The 26,856-nt window shown below is 47.6% G+C and overlaps 1 protein-coding gene across 1 annotated transcript in view; it reads left to right on the top strand.

Moving 5' to 3' along the window:
- LOC130391597 (integrin alpha-8-like) overlaps window positions 1-26,856 on the top strand; it is a 43,509-nt gene that overhangs the window by 15,155 nt on the left and 1,498 nt on the right. Inside the window, 9 exon segments of the mRNA XM_056601808.1 lie at window positions 3,247-3,444; window positions 16,730-16,775; window positions 17,037-17,103; window positions 17,105-17,144; window positions 23,411-23,467; window positions 24,678-24,835; window positions 25,070-25,201; window positions 25,522-25,589; window positions 26,629-26,776. Coding sequence (XP_056457783.1) covers window positions 3,247-3,444; window positions 16,730-16,775; window positions 17,037-17,103; window positions 17,105-17,144; window positions 23,411-23,467; window positions 24,678-24,835; window positions 25,070-25,201; window positions 25,522-25,589; window positions 26,629-26,776 — 914 coding nt within the window.

Raw genomic sequence — 26,856 nt, forward strand, 5'->3', positions numbered from 1 at the left:
AGAGAGACAGGGCGAGAGAGAGACAGAGACAGGGCGAGAGATAGAGACAGGGCGAGAGAGACAGAGACAGGGTGAGAGATAGAGAGAGAGACAGAGACATGGGGCAGAGAGAGAGACAGGGCGAGAGAGAGACAGAGACAGGGCGAGAGATAGAGACAGGGCGAGAGAGACAGAGACAGGGTGAGAGATAGAGAGAGAGACAGAGACATGGGGCAGAGAGAGAGACAGGGCGAGAGAGAGACAGAGACAGGGCGAGAGATAGAGACAGGGCGAGCGAGAGAGAGAGACATGGGCGAGAGAGAGAGACAGGGCGAGAGAGACAGAGACAGGGCGAGAGATAGAGAGAGACAGAGACATGGGCGAGAGAGAGAGACAGGTCAAAAAAGACAGAGACAGGGCGAGAGATAGAGAGAGACAGAGACATTGGGGAGATAGAAAAATAAATAATAATAACAAAAGAAAGAAAGAATGAATGTATGAAAATAAATAAATAAAGCGGTTAAAATGAATAACCAACAAACAATCAAAATGTGACCAGAGGAAAGGAAGAAATTTACCCAGAAAGACAAGACTCAGGAAGGGGGGCAGGTGTACAAAGTCAATGCTAAAGGACCACAGCGGAGTCAGAGTCCTCATGTTGAGCAGAGTGTGTGCAGCCCGATGGAGAGCAGAGTGGGAGGATGGATGTGTTAGTTCTAATGAGATATGAGCGATAAGCAGGACATGTGTGAGTGTTGACGTCTCTATCTTCCTCATCCATCCTCTGTGTGTGTCTGTGCACATATTGCCTGTGGTGGCATCTCCTCTCCCCTCTGTGGGCTGGTGTTTGTGACAGGACAGACTGTCTGTGTTTCCTTTGGTCTGAGGACATCCTATCAAAGGTACAGAGCCTAAAGCACATTGAGTCATCATGAACTACCAGGAAGTTCCTTTATGTGTGTGGTGATTACGATGTGGGTGTGAGTTATTTTTAACCGTCCAGATGTGTCCCGTGATATAATCATCTGGATGTTTCTGTCCTGTAGCCCAGAGTTCATTCCTCTTCTCCCTGTTCATTTTAGCTTTGCATTGATTTTAACGAAGAGAGGTTAACACAGGCACACACAGACACACATATACACACACATACACACACACACACACACACACACACACACAAACACACACACTCACAAACAGACACACACACACACACACACACACAGACAGAGACACGCACGCACACACACACACACGCACACACAGCATGTGTGCACATCTGGCCAGCGCTGGCTCACAAACGCCTTAGGGAGTTGAGGACACTTAACCACTGAATCAATAGTATTAAGTGTATCAATACTAGATCTCTGTCAGACCTGGTCTATCAATCACAGACAGAGACAGAGGGGGGAGGGGTTAAATAACATGTAGAGGTGTTACGGATGAAGAGCACTGCATCTGTTATGCATGTTTATAAGCTACACAGGGACTATGAGCAAGGGTAACAGTTGCCTCAAATGTTAAGTGCCTGACGTGTGTGTGTGTGTGTGTGTGTGTGTGTGTGTGTGTGTGTGTGTGTGTGTGTGTGTGTGTGTGTGTGTGTGTGTGTGTGTGTGTGTGTGTGTGTGTGTGTGTGTTTGTTTGTTTGTTTGTTTGTTTGTTTGTTTGTTTGTTTGTTCACATGTTTGTGTGAACACAATAGTACCCATGTCAGTGCTTAATCCAAGACCGAACCCCATCTCCTTCCTATAATAAGAGACAATTTTTTCTCCTCATATCCACCCTCTTGAGAAAAGCGTTTCCAACAGCTCAGTGATAGTTATGTTCAATGACAGTTATTTCCCAGAGATAGAAGAGTTGGGCCTGAGAACTTAAGTCCATGTCATCCATGTGGTTTGGTCAGATTTTATGCCGTCACAAAGTTGCGGCATTTGTGTCAGCAGGATGTGCTGGGTGTCAGTGTCTGCATTGTATCTGGGAGTGGCGTCCATTAGAACTCCCAGTGGGTGTTCCCCGGGCACATCAAGTGTCTCTGGAGCCGCTTGGTCGCATGTTGTGTTAAGTAAAGCCCTTCAGCTGAGACATTCGGAAGACACAGCATTTCATTCATTGTGATTCTTCTTTGTATACATACAGGTACAAACACGCAAGCACATAAACGTTAAATATATGATTCCAAACACACCTACCATCTCACAAGCATGAACACACTTACAACCGCACAGGCTTGAATTCACATCCAAACACAAAAACACACAAACACACACACACACACACAACCCTGGTATATATACAGTTCACTTGCATTCACACATGGTTGCATTTATCCTCTCCAACCCATAATCAGTTTTATGTGCAGCCAGTTGTTTGGGCTGCAGTCAAGAGCGAGAGGGTCTGGAGGACAAACAGGATGTCTAGAGGTGTGCAGACATTTCCAGCGCTGACTCGAGTTCATCACATGGTCCGCTCGCTAACTAAAATTTCCACTTATATTCTTCAAAAGACATACGTGTGCTTGTGTGACGGTGTTCCCCTCCGAGACGTCTTGGCTGTAGGTCTGACCTCTTACCTTTGACCCTTCATGCCACTTCCTGTCATGGGGGGAAATTAAGCCGTCCACACACAGCCCTGCAAACCAGGTCAATGACTTCAGCAGAAATGGAGGGAGAGAGGAAAAAAAGAACGGAAAAAGAGTGAGAGGGGAAAACCTGAGTGAAAGGCAAGGAATGACACAAACTAAACAAAAAGTTAACGAGAGATATGACCAGACGAAGAGTCCCATAGAGAAAAGTAGAAGGCCCAGTCCTTTTAACAACTCTTCTTTCATCTCTTTCCCTACACCCCTCCCTCTCTCTCTCTCCATCCCTCTCCATCTCTGTTCCTCCTTTCTTCGCTGCCTCTCCCTCTCGCTATCTCCATATCTCCCTGTTTCCCCTCCCCCCTCTCTCTCCCTCTCCCACTCTCTCCATCTCTCCCTCTCTCCCACTCTCTCCATCCTCTGTTTCCCCTCCTCCCTCTCTCTCCCTCTCCCAATCTTTCAATCTCTCTCTCCCTCTCCCTCTCTCCCACTCTATCATCCTGTTTCCCCTCCCTCCCTCTCTCCCACTCTATCTCTCCTCTCTCCCTCTCTCCTACTTTCTCTCTCTCCCGCTGTTTGCCCTCCCTCCCTCTCTCCCACTCGCTCCCTCCTTCTCTCCCTCCCTCTCCCTAAGAGGGGCCCTTACCCCTGACTGATGTGTAAACCACGAGGTGTGTGTGTGCCCTCAGACGTGGCGGTGGGTTGTCCGTTCGGCGGGGACGACCGCGGTGGCCGTGTCCTGATCTTCAACGGCCGCAGAGATGTGGCTGCCCGGGGCCTGGCCCTGAGCCAGGAGCTGCGAGCGGCGGCGCCCGCGGCCGGGGGTCTGCCCGGGTACGGGTTCACCCTGAGAGGGGGCCATGACCTGGACAACAACCACTACCCTGGTAGGAACACATCTCCTGCACAGTGTGGTTCCTCCTTGTCTTCCAACACTCTCTAACTGTTGTGTGTTCAGAAAATATAATATAAAATAGATATCTTATAAAAGAAAGCAGGCCTATTTTCTCCCAAATGTCGGCGTGCTGTGGGCCCAGTGTATCTCCGCTGGCTCGGAGCAGCGAGGGGAGCCTGAAATTGGGGATTTCTTTCTCCACATTTTGTTTCATCTTTCTATCCTGCTTCTCCTTTCCCTCAATTTGCCATAATAACAGATTTCATCATTCCACAAACAGGATATCTTGGGAAATACACACACATGCATATTCAAGCCTATGTACACAACCACACACACACACACACACACACACACACACACACACAAACACTCAAACTGTATTGAGGATTACAGATTGGGTCGAAACCCAGGCCTCTCAGAGGAGGAAGCAATACAGAAGCTCATGGGTGGCACAGCTTTCAGACAGCACACACACACCTACACACACAAGCACACACACGCAAACGTGCGTCGGACGTGCATGTTTTGTGTGTCGTTTATGGGCTGGCGGGCGGAAGTGGGATACTCGTGCAAATGGTGTGTCGTTAGCAGAGCAATAAAGCCAGGTGCTTCAAAACGACCAGAGGGTTGTTTGATCAACGTCATGTGAGGAGGAGCCTGGATCCGGGGACCTGTGGGGGGCCCGGGCCAACTGCTGCAGGCCCCTATCAATGCTAAACATTATTATTACTGCACACAGTAAAATAGAGGGCGGTTCAGCTAGAGCCAATCAACGACCAGAAGAGAGATGTAAGTGAGCAAAGCAGCTAGACTCCGTCAAGAGGGCACTCACTCCATCTGATCATTCATCATCGTCACATATGCTCTATTAGAAGTACTTTTAACCGTGGTGCCAAATACAGTCCCCTCCAAAAGTATTGGAATGGCATGGCCAATTTCTTTGTTTTTGTTGTTCACTAAAGACATTTGGTTTTAAGATCACAAGATGAGTATGAGACAAGAATCCGGAATTTCAGCTTATATTTGCTGGTATTTACATTTAGATGTATTAAAGGTGCCATGACATGGTATTTTATGGATGCTTTAATATAGGTATTAGTGGACCACTAACCCAGTATTCGAAGACGTTCCCGAAATTCAGCCTTGGTGCAGATTTCGAGCCAGTCGCACATTGAGCTTCCCCCAAATGCGCTGTTTTGGTGTCTGTAGCTATAATGCAAATGAGGAGGAGCGAGGCGGGTCAAGGAGGAGGGTGGGGGTGTGGCCCTGAGCAGCTGGCAGCCACGGTACCATGCGCTCTGTTTACAGTGGATGTGTCGCAATGGCGACGCGCACACAGCCTTTAGCCGTATTCTGTAAATATTCTAGAACATACGAGAGTCCTGGAGCTCTATATCTAAATAATATCATATACATAGATATCTATATCATTTTCACGGCCAAAAGCTGTGTGAGCCGATATTATGAATCTCAAACGACCGCGTTGGGTTCTCCGACGTTCCTGGTTCTTCCACGTCCACATCAATCTGAAATAGACTGAACCGCGACATGGAGGAGAAAGGGATTGTTGCCAGGCAGCGCTTAGGCACCTCCGCCTCCTGCAGCGCCGAGGCAGTGGTCCCTCGGCAGCGGTCCCTCGGCAGCGGGAAGCGGGGCTCAAGCGGGAGACATTCACGGCCAACAATCCCTTTCTCCTCCATGTCGTGGTTCATGTTCTTGAGGGAGTCAAAGCCAAAGTTCCTTTCCCACAATTCATTCTCAACCATGGCTGAGATAACTCCCACTACGAGTCTCGTTGTAGAAATACCAGAGACGATCGAGAGTCCGACATGTTATGCGCCATAACACCAAAAGCAGAACGGTTATCCAACTAACAAGGAAGTGTACAACACTTGCGTTACAGTCCTGGAGCTCTATATCTAAATAATATCATATGATACATATCTATATCATATAATACATATTATCACGGCCAAAAGCTGTGTGCGCCTCCAGACGATATTATGAATCACAAACGACTTTGTCGGGTTCTCCGACGTCTCTGGTTCTTCCACTTTCACATCAATCTGAAGTAGACTGAACCGTGTGCTGCCGGCTGCCCACTGCCGGGCGGTGGTGCTTCGCGGCAGTGTTGCCTCGCAGCAACCGGCGGCATGTTGCAGTTCATGTACTTCAGGGACTTTGTCTGCCAATTTTTCTACGTAAATTGTCAGACAAAATATTTCTGTATACTTAGGAATTCATGCTGCTTCTACCATCATCAGTTACTTTGTCAAGAAATATTAATGAGCCTGTTCCAGAAGCAGCCATGCACGCCCAAGCCATGACATTACCTCCTCCATGCTTCACAGATGAGCTTGTATGTTTCGGCTCAAGAGCAGTTCCTTTCTTTCGCCATACTTTGGCCTTCCCATCATTTTGGTAGAGATTAATCAGACCCTCCAGGTTTTCGTGATGTTGCGATTTGCAACTTCAACCAATCACCGCGAATGGAGGGCGGTGTCGCAATTTTAACCCACACCGTAACTTTCCCGCAAATTTGACCAATCAGTGGCGTCGTCTTGAACTGACGTCGACAAACTACCTTCCGCCGTACATTGTGTGGTTTGTTTTCAGTAATAACTTAATATTTAACTAATTACATCAGGAAAATCGCAACTTTTATCGCAACTTTCACTTCCTCTCGCACTGTAATCGCAACTAAAACATTAAAAACACCGGAACTTTCATCGCAACTTCAGGCATTCAGGGTTTTTAGGGTCTGCCACGGAGCCTGGTCAGGCACAGCCCGAACAAACTATGTGGCACCCCCCCTCTCTTCATCCCATGGGCCCACCACCTGTGGGAAGACCCGTTGGGGTCGGGTGCGCAGCCACATGGGTGGCAGCGAAGGTCAGGGGTCTCGACGGACCAGACCCGGGCGGCAGAAGTTGGCTCTGGGGACGTGGAACTTCACCTCGCTGTGGGGAAAGGAACCGGAGCTTGTGAGGGAGGTGGAGCGCTATCAGTTAGATCTGGTGGGGCTTACCTCCACGCACAGTCTCAGCTCTGGTACCGTGGTCCTGGATAGGGGTTGGACTCTATTCTTCTCCGGAGTTGCAGAGGGCGTGAGGCGCCGGGCGGGTGTGGGGATACTCATAAATCCCCGGCTGAGCGCCGCGGTTTGAGTTTACCCCGGTAGACGAGAGGGTCGCCTCCCTACGCCTAAGGGTTGTAGGGGGGGAAACTCTGACTGTTGTTTGTGCGTATGCACCAAACAGCAGTTCAGAGTACTCGGCCTTCTTGGAGACCCTGAATGGAGTCCTGTATGGGGCTCCAGTAGGGACTCCGTAGTTCTGCTGGGAGACTTCAACGCCCACGTGGGCAACGATGGAGACACCTGGAGAGGCGTGGTGGGGAGGAACGGCCTCCCTGATCTAAACCCGAGCGGTCGTTTGTTATTGGACTTTGTTATTGGACTGTGCTAGTCATGGATTATCCATAACGAACACCTATTCGAACATAAGGGTGCTCATAAGTGTACCTGGTACCAGAGTACCCTAGGCCGAAGATCGATGATCGATTTCGTGATCGTGTCATCTGATCTGAGGCCGCATGTTTTGGACACTCGGGTTAAGAGAGGGGCGGAACTGTCAACCGACCACCATTTGGTGGTGAGTTTGATCAGGGAATGGGGGAAATTTCCGGATTGACCTGGTAAGCCCAAACGAGTAGTGTGGGTGAATTGGGAACGTCTGGAAGAGGCCCCCGTCCTAGGTATCTTCAACTCACACCTCCGTTGGAGTTTTTCTGGCATTCCTGTGGAGGTTGGGAGCATTGAGCCGGATTGGGCGGTGTTCAAAGCCTCCATTACTGAAGCTGCGCCGGCTAGCTCTGGCCTCAGGGTCTTAGGCTCCTCAAGGGGCGGTAACCCTCGGACACCGTGGTGGACACTGGTGGTGAGGGAAGCCGTCCGATTGAAGAAGGAGGCCTTCTGGGATATGATATCCTGGAGGACTCCTGACTCGGTTGCAGGGTACCGACAGGCTCGAAGGGCTGCAGCTGCTGCCGTGTCGGAGGCTAAGCAGCGGGTGTGGGAGAAGTTCGGAGAGGCCATGGAGAAGGACTTTCGGTCGGCACCAAAGTGTTTCTGGAAGACTATCCGCCACCTCAGGAGGGGGAAACAGGGAACCATCCAAGCTGTGTACAGTAAGGATGGGACTCTGTTGACCTCAACTGAGGAGGTCGTCGACGTTGGAAGGAACACTTTGAGGAACTCCTGAATCCAAATAACACGCCCTCTATGTTGGAGGCAGAGCTCGAGGTTGATGGTGTTTCGTCGTCAATTTCCCTGGTGCAGGTCACTGAGGTAGTCAAACATCTCCGCAGTGGCAAAGCCCCAGGGATTGATGAGATCCAGCCAGAAATGCTAAAGGCTCTGGTTCGCAAGTGAGGGTACGATGGAGCATGAGATTGGCCGGAGCAGCGGGGGCGGTATTGCGTTTGCTTTACTGCACCGTTGTTACGAAAAGAGAGCTGAGCCGCAAGGCAAAGCTCTCGATCTACCGGTCGATCTTCGTTCCTGTCCTCACCTATGGTCATGAGGGTTGGGTGATGACCGAAAGGACGAAATCGCGGGTACAAGCGGCCGAGATGAGTTTTCTCAGAAGGGTGGCTGGCGTCTCCCTTAGGGTTAGGGTGAGAAGCTCAGCCATCCGTGAGGAACTCGGATTAGAGCCGCTGCTCCTTTACTTAGAAAGGAGTCAGCTGAGGTGGTTCGGGCATCTGGTAAGGATGCCCACTGGGCGCCTCCCTTGGGAGGTGTTTCAGGCACGTCCAGTGGGGAGGAGACCTCGGGGAAGACCCAGGACTAGGTGGAGAGATTATATCTCAACACTGGCCTGGTAACTCCTCGGGATCCCCCCGTCAGAGCTGTTCAATGTGGCCCGGGAAAGGGAAGTCTGGGGTCCCTGCTTGAGCTGCTCCCCCCTCGACCCGACCCCGGATAAGCGGATGAAGATGAGATGAGATGAGGAAAATCGCAACTTTGATCGCAACTTTCATCGCAACTTTCACTTCCTCTCGCACTGTAATCGCAACTAAAACATTAAAAACACCAGAACTTTCATCGCAACTTTTTGGAAAAGCTCACACAACATCAGGCATTTTAGGCCGCAACAATCTCATCCGGGAGGGACTGATTAATCTTGGTCTCATCAGTCCATAAGAAGCTTTTTTGGCTCATCTCTGTAAAATTCATTGCAAATTCCAATCTGGCCTTCAGATTCTTACTGCTGATGAGTGGTTTGCATCTTGTGGTATGGCCTCTATATTTATTCTCTCGGAGTCTTACAGTACAGTACAGTACAGACCAGCACCACCCATCGCAGGGAGAGGTTGTCCCTCTCACAAGGCGCAGAACGCAGTGCTGGTTGGCCGTCGGCTGTAGTCTCTGCGGCGTGTTCAAGTGCAACCAAGTCTTCACCGCGGCTAGTTGTGAGATACTGGTTTGGTGTGTCAGGGCTTTAAGGTGAATGTCATACCCTGACGCATTTTGCAAACTGCACCGTCCGTCAACAGATGACGGAAGGCGTGGCTGACGGATGGGGGATTAGTCTTTACATTACGTGCTTTCCCGGGTCGTTCCACAAAGAGGATTTTCATTGGTCAGAGGCCGAGTAGTGTCACAGTGCATAAATTTGTATGGATGCACCGATTGTGAAATTCTGGGCCGATACGATGTTCAAAATAACGTTCCACAAAGGGGATTTTCATTGGTCAGAGGCCGAGTAGTGTCACAGTGCATACATTTGTATGGATGCACCGATTGTGAAATTCTGGGCCGATACGATGTTCAAAATAACAATTTGGCCGATACTGATGTTTTATTCCCCCTTTTGTGCCAGGGAAACAAACCCTTACCCCCCACACACGCACGCACGCAGACACGCACCTCGTATACACGCACACAGAATGACACAGGGAGAGGCTTTTATGATTTGTATGAAATCATTCTGTTTATTTCAACAACTGCGCCAACATTCAACATCAAAATTATTTCAACGTGGGCTTAGGCAGATAGGCCTACATGCGCCGAAAACAGATCACTATTTATTTTACTGAACACAGCCTGTATGACGGAGAACTAGACAGGTCTTTAGAATAATGGAAACTATGGCCAATTTTTTTTTTCTTCTTACAATTTATTTGTTACCAGCATTCGTAGAGTTGATCAGCTGAGAAGGCTGTGTCTCAACTCAGGGGACGCATCCTTCGAAGGGTGCATTCGAAGGGCGATTGCGTCACTGCGACGCGTCAAGGCTGTCCCATTTCGAAGGCTCCTTCAAATGCGGCCGACAAATGGAATATCATCCCACTGCAAAAACAAATGGGCGTTCTTGTGTGGTGGGGGTTCCCGTTTACGCAGACTGGAACGCCCCCTTCTTATTCTTCGTCGTCTTTCTCGCTGAACTGGATTAAAATGTCAAAGTGTATTACTCAAAAACCATGTAAATAGTGTTATGAATGAACTTCCAAAGCTTTTCAAATCTTATTTGGAAAATAACTTCACATGGTTTGTCTTTTTACAATTTATTCATTACCAGCATTCGTAGTGTTGATCAGCAGTGAAATAGTCCGGCAAAGACGTTGACGTCGCTTAGCAACCGAAGACGCTGGTGTTGACAAGTTATCGGGCGGACTACTACCCATGCGAGTGAACGGAGCGTTCCACGGCATTGAGAAGACCCGTGTAATAAAGGCCTATAATATTTTTGTTTATGGCATAGATTTCTCCTCAGATTGGGCCAATAAAGCAATGATAACAAAAACAAAAAATACACAAACGCTCGATCAAAGGCCCGGCCCAACCCGGCTCAAGTAAATTGGTGGGAAATATCGGCGGGCCGGGTCGGGTCAATCAAAATCCTCATTGTTTAACATGAATTGGCTCAACAAATGACCACTGTAGCATATTTAAACACACTTCAAACTGCGCAAGGAATTATTTCCATTGGTCGTTCTGACGGGGACATTAAGAAATTTCGGTCTTCCTCGTTTTTTTCCGGTCAATGACCCGTAATAACCAGAAACGGAAACTAAACCGACCTAACTTTCACCGTCAACACCTTCTTCTTCGCACGGCTGTCAACATCCGGAACATTCGCTAGTTCGATTTTCTCAAACAGAAGTTTCAAAATAAGATCTAGTAGTAAGTACGGGTAGCATAGAACTAACGTTAGCCAAGTGGGGGCTCCATGATTGCTAAATCTAATGAGAGAGGTAAAATTGCCATTAAGGAAGGAAAGCATAGTATGCCTTGGGACTGTGCTTCGCAGTATGCCTTGCGAAACCCAGTATGCCTTTCGAAACACCTCGTGATTGGTAGATGAAACGCTACCAGGAACGCCTAAAGGGCGTTCTTGTGTCATGACGGAAACGCCCAAGCCTGCAGATGGACCCCTCTCTACAAATGCAGTAGCCTGGCAAGCCAGACCCATATCGAAAAGATATTGGGTCTGGTCTCGTACGGTGGCAGTGTGGGCGGGATAAACAGTTGTCTTTCAAGTTCCCTCTGCACGCAATAGGATAGCGCTACAACCAATCAAGGCAACGAAGAAGGTGACGTAGTCAGAGCGACGGAAATTTCCATGGGGAAGTGTTGCGAATGGTGGATTGAGAGAATGGAGACCAACGACGAAACTTTTACCGTATCCGGTCGGCAAAACTCAGAATACATCTTTCTTTTCCAGGAAAGACTTCAGTGCAGTTCTTTGTTCATTTCTCAAAGAAAATGATAACTTCAAGTCTTGAAGAGTCGCGGCCAAAGCCGAGTCGAAAGACAGCTGTTCGCCAGCAGCAGCAGCCATTATTGTTTACCTTTAACACGGAACCGTCGCAGCTCTGTCGTCAATCGGCTCGATACCGCCCCTCACGATCTGATTGGCCTGTCCAATTTTCTGTTTCTAGCAGCGAAAAACGACGCAGAAGGCTAGACATCCCTGGCTGCCAATTAAATTTGCAGCCGCTAGGGGCGTCTAGATTTCTAGGCTACAAATGCAGCCTTCTTTTCCCGGATTTGAAGGATACACCGGATGTATCTTTCACGGCCCAACGTATCCCAAGATTCATTGCACGTTGGAATTTTTTTCAGAAATGGCGTCAGAGAGAGCGGAAGCGGCAGTTGCAGTAAATTACATATTCAATGACAAAACTATTAAAAGAAAGTTTTAAACTATATTAGTTATTAGTACTAGACTATTTTAAATTTGTAACTTTATTGTCAAAGTTCAATTTCATTGACACGAGACATATAACGTTAAACTAATTAACGTTATATTTATATAAGTATTATGTAACCGAATCTGAATCAGAATCAGAAAACTTAATTGATCCCCGGGGGGAAATTGTTTCGTTCCAGGTGCTCCGTACAAATAGAAATTACAAGCATAGAAGTTAAGATTATAAAAAAAAGGATATTATAAATAAAATAAAATAAAAATAAGAAAAGTGGACATCTCTTAGTGGGTTATATAAAACTGCTCCATTTCTCCTCCGCTGTCCGGTTTGAACCGCAGCTGTCAGGGTTGCTAGGTGACAGAAGTGGCGCGTCATCCGCAAGGTAAAGGGTGTTAACGGCTTGTTACGCAAACTTGAAATGCTCCGTAGGGCAGACCGTCTCATTAAAAAACGTTAGCTCGGCCTTCGGTCCGGCCTTCACGGTCTACGAAGGCCACACCTTCATAGACCGCGTCCTTCGAAGGATGCGTCCCCTAGCATACGAGGATGCCTAGCAACCGAGGATGCTTGCGTAGTGATGCGACCGAAAAAACAAAAAGTGCATTGTGTGGTTTGTCTACAAATAAAAGTGAAAGAAATTGTCGGTTGTGTGGGAGTATTTCACTGTCTCGGAGAAAGATCAGCGATATGCAGTTTGTAAGACATGTTCCAGTGACATTTCAAGAGGAGGAAGCATTAAACATTGGCCACTGCCATTGGTGAATGTCATCTTATTTTCCGATAGGCCGATAGCAGTCAAGAACGCGAATATCGGCCGTTACCGATGTTCGTCCGATACACAGGTGCATCCCTATAAATTTGAAACCACGTTCTGATTGGATGAGGGATCCGTTGCTGCCTGAAAAGTTAAAAAAATGTCAACTTCTTGACGGAGCCGACGGATCCAACAGAACGGATGGATCCACGCCAATCAAATCGCTTCCCGCTACAATGGTGATATGTGGAAATACAAAAGATGACACAAACAACAGGTGGCTAAAAAACAATCCTATAATTTTTTATTTCTTTAAAAAATATATAAAGGCCAGATTTTTCCTGCTTCTTCCTGCTTGTTATTGCAAAATGGATCCTGGAAACGCGTGGAGTGTATTTGCATAACCGCGATCTGATTGTCCATCGGATCCGGCGCTGCCTGAAAGGTGAACATTTCTCAACTTTTTGACGCAGGCCACGGAACCAAATGGACGGACAGACCCACAATGCAGTTCGCGAGCGCCCCATGCAAAGTCAATGAGATCCGTCGACGGACGGAGGTAATGTGAACAAGCCCTGATTGCCCACTGCATCCGTCAACGGAAGGATCCCATTGACTTTGAATGGGGTGGAGACGCAATGCATTGTGGATCCATCGATTCCGTTGGATCCGTTGGCTCCGTCAAGAAAGTAGAAAAATTGTCAACTTTTCTGGCAGCGACGGATATGTCATCCAATCAGATCGCGTATGCTCTGGCTTGACTGACGTATGCCTCTGCAAAGACTACTCCACCATCCGTCAGCCACGCCTTCCACCATCAGTTGACGGACGGTGCAGTGGTAGACGGCATGAGGGTGGAGACTAGGGTCACTGCTTGGGTCGAAGGTTAGAGTCTGTTGACATTTAACATTGACCAGCTACAATCTTGCTAAAGTAGTGGGTTAGGGATGGGTTTAAGAGGCTATTTGGAAGGTCATTTAGAGCCTCATTAGACAGGTAAGTAGGTTTGAATTCTTTTTATGGTCTACTTTAGATTTTTTTAGGTTAGTCTCAAAGTAAAAACATAAAACTCCTTCCAAATAGTCACTGTTTGCCTGTTAAGGCCTGTGATTCATCTTGAAACCATAACATTTATTTTATATGCAAATGGCCACACTTTCGACTTTGTCGCACTGAGGCCATAAGGCAGTTCTTTGCATGTCGCTGCAAGATGCACAAGTTCCGCTACGGAACGTCACAAACTGTGGGACCACATCAATGTGAGGGCCACCGAAACGGTGACTAAATGAAGGATGTGCGATTCATGAACGATTTTTTTTTTTTTTTACACATCTTTTGTGCAATCTGGTACGTACGATTAGTATCTGCTAGTGGATCGTTTATCTCATTCTGAGGTTCTTCGATTTGCACAGAGGAACGATCGAAAGGATTCATCCATTTGATGGACAACAACGTTTTAAAGGAATAAGCCAATCTCCTTAGAAAAAAATTCCTAGCAGGACTGCTCTGTAGCGTTTAGTGGCTCACAAAAGAATAGGCAGAGCTCAGACGTGTGTCCAACTGGTTCAACCTTTAGCCATCATCATTCAAATTTAGCAGACGCTTTTGGTCCAAATGAACTTTAAACCATTCATGCAAAATCATAAGTGACTGGTGGTGTTCCCCCATTTAGCAGAGTCTCCTGGTTGGAAGGAGAAGCAGCCTGTCAGCCTGGGCTGACAGGCTGTAGGTTGTAGGTCGGTTTTCACACCCAGGACAGACACAGCACACACCAGAAGAGATCGGTTTCCAAGCTAACTCCCTACAAGTACCTATAACACGAAGCCCTCAATTAGCATGCAAGTGTGTGTGCGTTTTTATGTGTGTTCTGCACACACACACACACACACACACACACACACACACACACACCACACACACACACAACACACAAAAGGAATCTCAAATCAACAGTGGCAGGTCACCTCCCTTTGTAAGGAAATGGGATTGACTTGGAAAGGAAGGGAGACCGTTATTTGATTTACCACTAGGTGAGCCTTGTGCACACACAAGCGCACTCACACACACTAACCTAAAGGTGCACTCCCCCCGGTTTCCCCGAGAAAAACAAAGACTACTAAAGACCGCTAATGTATAGGAAACAACACACACACACACCGCACCACACACACACACACGCCTTCAAGCAGGGCTGGAGTTGGATATCTCGAGCTTCTTCCTGCCCGTGGTGGGATGGACAGTGGCATTCCAATATAAGAGCATAGCAAGAGATCTTTTAGCTGAAGAAACAAATTCTTTGAATAAGCTGACCTCTATATTCCCTGTGGTACTTCTTTCTCTCTCTTCTCTCTCTCTCTCTCTCTCTCTCTCTCTCTCCTCTCTCTCTCTCTCTCCTCTCGCCTCTCTCGCTCTCTCGCTCTCTCTCTCTCCCTCTAACAACCCTCCCCGGTGCCTCTTCCTTGTAGAAGCTTACCTAGGCCCTGATGGGTTTCACAGATCGTCTGCGCTGTCCAGGCCAGGAGTAGAATCTGTTTTCCTCCCTCTGCGTTGTCCTACTGCCTGTTTCTAGGAGATTTGTTTCCCTCCTCTGGTCTCTCATACCTTTCCCTCCCTCACCGCACCACACGCGCATGCACACACACACATTCACACACACACACACACACACAAACACACACACACCCTGGCACGCATGCATGTACGCACGCAGAAACGCACAGATACAAACATACATACACACACGCATAACCACGCAGACACGGACACTCAAGGGAGAGAGGGGACATGGTCTACATGTTTAAGGTTGTGGTTTCAGAGAGACTGAGTGACTGCAGCCCACGCCAGAAACAGATGTGGCTCTCTTAGATTGAATTATCCCTCCTCCACACACACACACACACACACACACACACACACACACACACACACACACACCACACACACCACATCAACACACACACAAACACAGGGGGACAGGAGGGAGCCACATGAACACCAATGAGATAGGAGGCCACAGGTTACTCCATGTTTGCCTCGTTTAATGTTGAAAGTGTAGTGGTTTGAGTTATCTACTTTAAGCTTGACACACCAAAGCGATTGGTCAAGATCGAAGCCCGCTAAGTAGGCCGACCTGACTTGTATATGGCCACAACATGGAGCTTGAACAAACTGCTAGACTACGGAAATGACTCCCCTACCAACAGGGGGTGAGTGGGGACAGAGAAACTACTGATGTACAAACTTGTTATAACGCACAATCTCACCAAAGCAGTGTTTGCCCAGCAATATCACCACTTTAGAATTGGTTTGTAACAAAAAACTTTATTTTAGGAGAGATATGTCTGATAAAAAGCTGAATGGCGATCAGAGTGATTTCTCTCAGCCGGACCGCCGGTTTTCAACACGCTCATATGTTGGGGGACTCTCAGGACTACGGCCCCGGGGTGGACCTGTTCTTCTGAGAGAGCACAGAGCAGTGTTCGCCTTCGTCGGTTTAAGCGGCGATCTGGCAGAGAGGGCTTGTATCCATTAAGTCTCTCTCTAGTTTCACATTGGTTTTTGATCAGCATTGCATAGTGTGTGTGTGTGTGTGTCTGTGTCTGTGTCTGTGTGTGTCCTGTGTGTGTGTGTGGTCTGGTGGGTATGTGTCCCATCGCCGCCACAGCTATTAAAGAGCGGCTCTATTTTTTAACAGGGAGGCCAATTAGGCTTGTGTATCAAACCCCAGAAAACCAATGAAATCTCCTCCATAAGAGATCTGTTGGTCGTTCACAAGGAAGACATTAAATACGGATGCTACGTAGACTGTAGCAGAGGTCATGGTTATTTAGTCTGATGCGATCGGACCACTGTGATTGGTCTAATTCCACAGGAATGCACTCTGGGTTCTCTCACTCGCCAATCGACAAAGCATGAGCACACCATGCTATCACATACAGTCACACACCCACACATGCACACACACGTAGGGTAATGAACCAACTAGTGGATGGTCATATGCTGAGTCATAATAACATATTGCAGTGTGTATCGCGGTGTGTTTGTGTGTGTGTGCCACATGCACATCCGTGGTAAACGTGAGAGTCTGTATTTGATGAAGATTGCTGAAAGCCTTGGAATCAGTACCATCTGTTGCATTCTTTGCGGCTCACTATTTACCATCTCTCCTCTCTTTGTGTCTCCATCTCTCTCTCTCCTCTCTCTCTCTCTCTCTCTCTCTCTCTCTCTCTCTCTCTCTCCTCTCTCTCTCTCTCTTTCTCTTTCTATCACTCTCTCTCTCTTATCTGTCCCTATCTCTAACCAGACCTGATAGTTGGGGCGTTCGGAGTGGGGGAGATTTCCGTTTACAGGTAAGAATTGAGTTCCTTCACCGACATATAACACCAACGCATCTCAAAAAATGATTCTATAATGCCACCTTGATTGTGGTCAGAGCAACATTTACACAGGCCCAAATTATCAAACCGATCCAAACGCATTCTTCTTAACGAGGAATGTGTTTAAATGTGTGTGAGTGTGTGTGTGTGTGTGTGTGTGTGTGTGTGTGTGTGTGTGTGTGTGTGTGTTGTGTGTGTGTGTGTGTGTGTGTGTGTGTGTGTGTGTGTGGTCAGAGCCCGTGCCGTGGTGTCTGTAGATGCTTGGATGGTCCTGACGCCCAAGATCCTAAACGCGGACGATCCGACAGTGTGTTCTACCTGACACCGACTTCATGGTCACCTGGGTAGTAACCCTCTGGCTCAACATTTACACTCAGTCCTGGACAGCAGGAACATACTCATCACCACACATCTCTAAACATACCCACAAACTGTTCCTACATCTGTGAAGCTATGGATGAAACGCTAGACAAGCTTTTATAGCTGAAATCAATGCTCATTAGTGTGTCGTTATAGAACAAAGCCATCCTGGTGTTCTGTTCTCCTTTAACTGTGATGAGGGAGTAGGCGTGATTGATCGATATAGTACCTTGCAGAGGTGCCTCTAGGAGCGGAGGGAGTCGGAGGGAGAGTGCTTTAACCTAGTAAGCCCCCTGGCTGTTCCATCCTTTCCATGTATTCCATTACATGGTGCCTTTTTTACTTTTACTGCCTTTTGGTGGTTCCTCAATTCTCGGACGCCAGAACTTCTGAGTAGAACGCGAAGATCTCCCAGATTCTTGCGGCACTTATCAGAGGACAAGCACTTTTTGTCTTCATCTTTCGGAAGATCGAAGTATGACGAGAGCTAGTGGACGTCTCAAAAAATGGCGGCGACCGTTGAAGATATTTATTAATTGTATGGTGCTACCACGTTGGTCATTTAATGTTGATTTTAATATGCTTGTACACACATGATACAGTTGGTTAACTATTCCGGTCACCAATTTATAATTGCATGGTCTTGATCATTTGTTGTGTCATGTTGTGAATTAGCTTGGAAAAAAAACATTATTGGAAAATACACACATAGACACAATCACCAAACCACCAAACCTGGAAGTTACAGAAATGAAGTAATGAATTAAGAGACACATATACAGGTTTATCCACATTCAAACAACCACACAAGGGACTCACTCACACTGCTCAGTGGATCAGAGAAAACAAGTGTGAATATAGTCTCACAAAGCGGTTATTGGCAGTGAAAACCTTTGCAGTTTACTGGGAAGTATTGCATACCTTAGATGATGATGGGGTGTGTTAGCGTGGGGTGTGTGGTGCTGTGTGTTGTGTGTGGTCGTGTGTGTGTGTAGTGGTGGTGTGTTTTGGTGTGTGTGGGTGTGTGTGTGTGGTGTGTGTGTGTGTGTGTGTGTGTGTGTGTGGGGCTGTGGTGTGTGTGTGTGTGGGGGGTGTTCAGGCATGCGTGTGATTCTGTGTGTGTGGTGTGTGTGGTCTTGTGTTGTGTGTGTTGTGTGTGGTTGCCCCCGCTGGCTCTTTTTCTAATGTCTTGTACCCCCCCCGTGTCAATGGAATGAGTCGCAGTGAGTGTTTGTGACTACATTAAATGACGGTTGCACTAAGATGCCTGATATTTCACTGCGGCCATCCCAAAACTTTACAAAGTCGGCAAACTCTGTTTCCTAGCTAATGTCCCTAATATGGTCAGCTACATTCTATGCGAGCATTGCCCACCAGCTTACTAGGATATTCAGTTATGTTCGTGTGGAAGGCATGTCAGGAGAGCCCAGTAGAGTTGTGGAGGAGAGTTATACACGGGCCGGGTCAGTGGCTTCTGGTCATACGCATAGACCACAAAGCTGCTTGGCAAAATAGTTGAAGGTCGGGCAAAGCCATGGAAGAAGCAGTACTGAAGAAAAATGGGTGAAAACAATGTTGGTGTGGGGTGGTGTGTGTGGGTGGTGTGTGTGTGTGGGTGTTGTGTGGGTGTGTGTGTGTGTTGTGTGTGGGTGTGTGGTGTGTGTGTGGGTGAGTGTGTCATGTGTGGTGTGTGCGTGTGGGTGGTGGCGGGCGTGTGAGTGTTGCGTCTGGTAGTGTGTGGGTGTGGTGTAGTTGTGTGTGTGTGGTTTGTGCATGCCATTGTGTGTTGTGTGTGTGTGGTTTGTGTGTTGTGTGTGTCCTTTATGTGTGTGTGTGTGTGTCCTTATGTGTGCTTGTGTGTCCTTATGTGTGTTGTGTGTGTGTCATTGTGTGTGTGTGGTGTGTGGGTGTTGTGGGTGTGTGTGTGTTGTGGATGTGTGTGTGTGTCGTGTGTGTGTGTGTGTGGTGTGTGTGTGTGGTTGTGGTTTGTGTCCTTATGTGTGCGTGTGTGTGTGTGTGTGTGTGTGTGTGTGTGTGGTGGTGTTGTGTGTGTGTGTGTGTGCGTGTGTGTGCGTGGTGCTGCGTTGTGGGTGTGTGTGTGTAGGCAAGGGCTCTGAGAGGGAGTAGTGTTTTTGATTGTTCGACCTAAACTGAAGGTTGTGGAAACTCCTTACAAATAAAACCTACCTTATTCAAGTAAAACCTACCTTTTTCAAATAAACCCCGTTTTATGGAGAGGGTATGAAATCAAATATAGTTAAAATGCAAAAATATGAACACAAACACACACAGATAGACAGCACAAATAAACTCACATACACATTTCACAGACTCAGAGACGGATACTAAGTGAACCAACAGCTGCAGCATTAATGGCCGTCCGGAGTTGTCTTGAGTTTCTTAAGTGTTTCCTGCAGCTGATGGCCTTGGTCAGTTCAGTTGTTTTCCCAGTGGTGTCTGAGAGAGAGAGAGAGAGAGAGAGAGAGAGAGAGAGAGAGAGAGAGAGAGAGAGAGAGAGAGAGAGAAGAGAGAGAGAGAGAAGAGAGAGAGAGAGAAGGTGGAGAGAGAGAGAGAGAGAGAGAGAGAGAGAGAGAGAGATTTCTTCAAAAATGTACCTTTTTACTCTGACAAAACTTTAGATTAGACAGTAATAATGAATAAATAATCACAAAAATGTTCCTTATCGTAACCAGCGCCAAAGATAAAAGCAGCTTCTGACCAAACCTCTCCACCCTTTAAAAACACTGTTTTTAAAATATGGGAAAGGACTCGTCACAGAATGGACAGTTCTCGGACACTGTGGGGTTGATTTTTGCAATGAAACTATTCATAGCCAGAGCCCTCTACAGGATCCTCCACAGCAGGTCTCCTGTTCTCTTGTTTAGTGGAGGCTTGTAAAGAGACTCCACACAGACACACAGCCCTGCAGCCTCTCCTTCCACACCGTGTCCCTCCTATTGCTCAGCTTGTGTTTGTGTGTAGCCACCAAACAGTACTTATATATACTTTTCTGTGAAAGTAACTGTAACTCCATCCTGGACTTGGAAAGGCCCATGGGTTTCACCAGTCCGGTCATGTCCACCGACAGTCCGAGCTCTGGAAACGGATTGCCTTTGTCTGGTACACCCGCCCCACTGAAGTAATCCCGCAGCATCTCTCGTTCCTCACTGGTCAGTCTGCTAATCCATTGGTTCATGATGTCTCTGGTGTGCCGGCTGGACCTCAGACCCAGGAGAGAAGCCACAGCCTCAGTGGTGTGGAGCCCGGGCCCTGCCACGTCAACCATCTGCCTCAGCTTGACCACCCCAGTGGAGCGCAGGCGCTGGGTGAGGCCAGGGCTGCTGCCATCTTGCACATCCAGCCGAGCCCCGCACACTAGGGGCTCCTCCAGGAGCCAGAACAGAGACGCTGCGGGAGTCTGTCCCATTTAAAAGGGTCCATGCTTTGAAAACACCATGATAAAAAGGAGGCAACTTAGACACACGAAAAAAAACCGCAGATTTGTCTAAAAAGAGGCCCGCTATCTTCTTTAAAATGATGCTTGTTACCTGCCTTCAGACGACATCATCATGCCCCAAGAGGTACCGTGGATAAACTGCAGCCTGAAAGCCGCCGCTCTGCTCCCCAGGTGAACCAACCCCTGCCCCCCCGTCTTCTTTTGTAAGACGTAATACACTCTGAGGAACCCAATGCAACCTAACCCAGAAAATCACGACTGCTCCATTCATCCGGGCTGCGGACATAATGCTGCTATACCCGACCACCTCTCCTATGCCAATCCGCAGTCCTCAACCGACCACATAGGAAAGGCGGGGAGATCTTGAAGCCGTGCATTCGGCTCAGAACGCCGAACGTCACCATGCCTCAGGCGCACCGACCAGCGGCTGCTTGTCGATCGCATTACACCCAAAGAAACGAAGAAAAAAGTTATGAGAAAAGCATACAATATCGCTCTCACACGCGCTCCGCAAACTCACTCCTTCCGACTTAGAGAGAGAGAGAGAGAGAGACAGAGAGAGAGAGATAGAGAGGGGGGGGACAATTTTGTGTTTGTTGCTTAATGAGGGTCATTTTGTGTTTGTTTGCTTGTTTGTATGTGTTTGCAGATGTGTTTGCGATTGTTTATGCATAGGCAGCATGTGACACAGGGCTGCTAAGGTGCCCGTCCATTTGTAGGATAATAATTTACAGTAATGACAAAGGAACAGAGAGGTTGTAAGAGAGATGTGGGTCATTTCTGTGCTGAACGTAAGATGGACACGCACACACGCACACGCACACTCAGATACAGTTCTTATTATAGGCCCACATGATTGCACACATGAATTAGAACTCCCTAACACCATCCAACACACACAAACACACACACACACGCACTAACGCACACAATCACAGAAACACACACGTACACACACATTGACTTACAGACAAACACATCCCTCCAAGCTGGAGGGTTGTTTGTCTCAGGGGGAACATTAGGAGGACTAAGTTGTGGATCTCCATCTCAACACACAGTTACACCCATGCATTAGACAGGTACATTAGTAAGAACACAATAAACGCACAGGCACTGGCCAACCCGAACTCAGGCTTATCTTTATTGCGTCAGCTAATGGCTGCTCTAATGATCAACACAATGACTTCCACAACAAGCATAGAAAATGAGTATGTCACACAAACATTTCACTGCACATGTATGAGTATGTGACAAATTAAAACCTTTGAATCTTGAATCTGGGGTCAGGGGATCTGCTGCTGGGGCCCAACAGGGCTGACTGAATCTGCTGCTGGGGCAGAGCAGTGATGGGAACTCCTACAACAAGGTCCATTAGAGCTCAAAAAGTTTGTTGCAGGTCTCGCTGCTCGCTTCGGGTTCTCACACTTTTCTGTTGCCGATGGCGACGTGTGATAACATGTGTTGGAATCCGGCACAACGAGGGGATGTATATAGAACTGTGTTGCAGTCGCCCGTGTCCCTGGCTCCACTTGGGGGGCTTTTTCAATTGCCCTGGGAGTATATTAATTACTGATGAATTGCCTTGCTCATTAACCCAATTATATAGGCAATCTTGATGTTATTCGGGGAGTGGTCACCCATAAGTCATGACCGTTTAACTATGGGCAGTTAACTATACTCAGGTTCTACCATGATGTGTTAACTTAAGCATAGCTGGACAAAGTAACAATTAGCCTCTTCCTGCTGTGTAAGTTTAAGGCTCCATAGGTTTTACAGGAGGTTAGGGATTAAATGATCTGTGGTGTATTCAAATTCAGTTAGATTCAGTTATTAGCCTGAGCACATCATTGCTAACGTTTAGCTTTGACGTCAGCGTTGAGGGGTGAGCCGAGATATCTGTAAACTGCTGCAATCGCAGATTTAGACGAGTTGTTTACCTCCAAATCCATCATTGTTCTTCCAGAATGGGGGTTTGCTGGCTTAGCATTAGCTTTCCTTAGCTGCTTTAATTGACCTTCAGAGTTACAGCAAATACAGTAGTTCAGTTCATGTGAGGGGAATAACCTCTTCCAGACAATACACAGATTTAGGATAGTGCCGAAAAAAGTGATCTGTGTGTTTATAGACAAGGTATAATCTTGTTGCGTTGATACTGGCATTCATTTTGAATGAGTGACTATTCAGAAAACCTTGAAATTCTTTAGAAAGTAATTAAAAGTGTATTACACATTACCAGGAGCTAGGCTTCTGTAACCAGTCAATGAAACGGAAAGAAAATGGTCTTTGCTCTGGGCAAACAACTCTGGGTAAGACAGGCAAGGGCCAATTGACAGCTATCCGGAGTATATATTTGGATTAAGAATTCCTCACTTTGCTCGTTTGCAGTCTAACCATAATCTATTAACTGTGATGGGCAAACAATGAATGAGCCAGTTTCAGCATGACCCAATCTATTCTTGAATGATCAACTAATATCCTGGTACAGTGTTTCCTGCCCTTATGTCAGAGTTAACCAGGAACAACGTCATATTACAAAAGTTAATACACTGAAAGCTGTTTCACCTCAAGTCACAAAAAAGTCCTCCATACCTGCTCATACTCACTGTCTTTGTCCATGTCTCTTCCCTCTGCCACTTCTGTCTTCTCTCTCTCTCTCTCTCTCTCTCTCTCTCTCTCTCTCTCTCTCTCTCTCTCTATCTCTCTCTCTCTCTCTCTCTCTCTCTCTCTCTCTCTCTCTCTCTCTCTCTCTCTCTCTCTCTCTCTCTCTCTCTCTCTTTCTCTTTCTCTCTCAGCCTTAAGGTGAAGGTGTGTGCGGCTGTGAGTGGCGTTGGGATCCCTGACTCCGTGGGTAAGGAGGCTGTGACCTCACGGTGGGGGGAAGAGGGTTAAGGAGAGCAGGCAGGATGGGGGGCCGGTCTGGCAGTGAGTCAGGCTGAATCCTAGCAGATACAGATAGTCCCATTCGACGAATCAAGCGTTGCTTCCAGTAACTATTAACCCAACAACATGGTCTCACAGGAATCCGTGAAATGACTACGGTCAGACGCTTAACTCGAAATCCGTGGCCACATCACGGAAACACGCCGATATCCGTGTGTGAGCCACGGAATAACAGTGTCATTTACTTGCATTGGAGCAAATTCCGTGGCCACATCACGGACAATTGAAGTGATTCCGTCAGACCACCGCGGATTTTGAGTTAAGCCCCCGCTGTGGTCAAATGTGGCACACACACAGATTGAAACGGGAGCACAGATTGAAACGGGAATCTGTGTGTGTGCCACGGAATATCATTGTCATTTACTTGCATTGGAGCAACTTCGGTGGACACAACAAGGACATTTAAGTGTTTCAGTGAGACCACCCCGGGTTTTGAGTTAAGCCCCCGTGGTCGACTCGCTCATTGAAACGGGGATCCGTGTGTGAGCCACGGAACATCAGCGTCATTAACTTGCATTGGAGCGAATTCCGTGGACACATCACGGAAAACGGCGTGTTTCCGTGATGTGTCCACGGATTTCGAGTTAAGCGTCCGACCGTAGTCATTTCACGGATTCCTGTCAGACCAGGTTGTAGCCCAAATACCTATTAATAAATGATTCCAACATCAATCGTGTTCTCATAGTGTGTGTGTGTGTGTGTGTGTGTGTGTGTGTGTGTGTGTGTGTGTGTGTGTGTGTGTGTGTGTGGGTGTGTGTGTGTGTGTGTGTGTGTGTGATTGAGTGTGTGTGTGTGTTGGGGGGGATACATATGCCCGAGTACGATATAATTGGGACATGTGCGTAATCCATTAAGGGCGGGACGCAGGCTCCTTTTTTCACAGCGGCTACTCGGGTTCTGACCGGCCTCCAAAGCTTTTGTTTAGAGGATATTTCTGGAATGACATCAGAATGAAGAATTTTGCTTTGGTTTCTCACTTCTTCAGCTCTGAAGAGCTGGACATTAGCAAAAAGTGCATAATTTTGACCCCTCTCGGAGCTGTATCTGCTTTGTGGTTTATTTGTAAAAGTGTAAAGTGAATTGGTTGGTAGCTCATACTATTCTTCACTCCTCGCCAGACCTGACAGTGGAGCTGCATTTGGATTGGCTGAAAGGAACCAGGGGCGGAGCTAAGAGAGTCCTCTTCCTGGATAACCAGCAGCATCAGCGCACCACACTTCTCAAGCTGGGACATCACCACCCACACAAGTGCTTCACCTACACTGTGTACCTGAAAGTAGGTTAACATGAACACAACTAGTGCTTCACTTACACCTTGTACCTGAGAGTAGGTCAACATGAACACAACTAGTGCTTCACTTGCACCATGTACCTGAGAGTAGGTTAACAGCCACAACCTAGCTCCAACCTTAATATGCCTTGAATGTTTAATATACCTGATTTATAATGTGGTTATGAACATTAACTTGTTAAATTATTGAATTTCCTCTCCCCTGTCTTTCTCCTTCAGGAGGAGGACGAGTTCAGAGACAAATTAACTCCGATCTCATTGGCTCTGAACTACAGCCTGGCCCAGCCCACTCATGGCCAAGACCTTCCACCTGTCCTTAACTATTACAGCAGCACCTTCCTCCAAGAACAGGTGTGTGTGTGTGTGTGTGTGTGTGTGTGTGTGTGTGTGTGTGTGTGTGTGTGTGTGTGTGTGTGTGGTGTGTGTGTGTGTGTGTGTGGGTGTGTGTGGGTGGGTGGTGGGTGGGTGGTTGTGTGGAATGGTAAATTTCAACTCACGGCAAGCCAAAGAATTTTGCTCTCTCTTTAATTTGTGTCTTTTGAGAGAAAATAGCCAGTGAATCAGAAGGTGAACTGTGGAGTTCGCTGTAGCAGAACAGCACAGCTCCGGCTTTGGGCCTGACTCCGCTGCGTTATGTCATGTTTCCTAATATGGGCGTCCCTCCCTGGCAGGCCTACATCCTGCTGGACTGTGGCGAGGACAACCTATGTATCCCTGACCTCCAGCTCTCCGCCAGCATGTAAGACTGGCAGCCCCAAGCACCTTCTGACACCTCCCTGTAAACACACTCCCTCACACACACGCTCACACTCAAACAGATACATGAACACATACACACACACACACAAAGGTATTCACATACGCACGCATGTAGATGTTCATGCACACACACACACACACACACAGAGCAAAAGCAATTTCTTACATCTGTTTTCCTTCTCAAGACGAAAGTTTTGAGAAGGAAAGAAAGAGAAGAGTGTGTGTGTGTGTGTGTCTGCACGGTGTGTGTGTGTGTGTGTTTGTGTTTGTGTGTGTGTGTGTGGTGTGTGTGTGTGTGTGTGTGTGGTGTGTGTGTGTGTGTGTGTGTGTGTGTGGTGTGTGTGTGTGTGTGTGTGTGTGTGCGTGTGTGTGTGTGTGTGTGTGTGTGCTTGTGTGTGTGTGTGCTTGCTCCCTCCCGGTGTTTCAAGCTGTACGATATTGCAATGACAACGCTACACAAACATCCTGTTAGCGTCTGCTTATGGACACTCTCAAACGTACAAACACACAAGCGCACACACACACACACACATGCACATGTCTATTGGGCTGTGTATTGGGGTCAGGGTATTTCAAGCAGCAAAGAACTTTCCGGTTCATAAGGCAAATTCAAAAGACGTGACCAACTCAGAACATACAAGCCGTTGAGCAACATACTAAACCCCCTCAGGCTCATTTAAACATCAGGCCTCATGTGACTGGCAGGACTACAATTCATCTCATCAAACCGATAAAATAACCCTGTTTGTATGTGCTGGTCTGAGGTCTAACATGGCTCCCAACCCTGACCCCTGGAACTCCTTTTCTTGCCCTTATACACACACACACACAAACACGCACACACACACACACACACACACACACACACACACACACACACACACACACACACACAACACACACACACACACACACACACACCACACACACACACACACACACACACACCACACACACACACACACACACACACACCACACACTCACACACACACTCACACACTGTCCATGTGTAATCAGGGACCGACCGGAGCTGGTGATCTGCGATGAGAACCTGGTGATGCTGACCATCACAGTGCTGAACCGGGGGGAGGGGGCGTACGAGACGGAGCTCCACGCAACACTTCCTGCTGAGGCTGATTACATAGGAGTGGAGCGCAGGGTGGAGGTATGCACACACACACACACACACACACACACCACACACACACACACACACACACACACACACACACACACACACACACA

The sequence above is a fragment of the Gadus chalcogrammus genome, chromosome 11, assembly GCF_026213295.1.
Source record: "Gadus chalcogrammus isolate NIFS_2021 chromosome 11, NIFS_Gcha_1.0, whole genome shotgun sequence".
NCBI lineage: Eukaryota > Metazoa > Chordata > Actinopteri > Gadiformes > Gadidae > Gadus > Gadus chalcogrammus.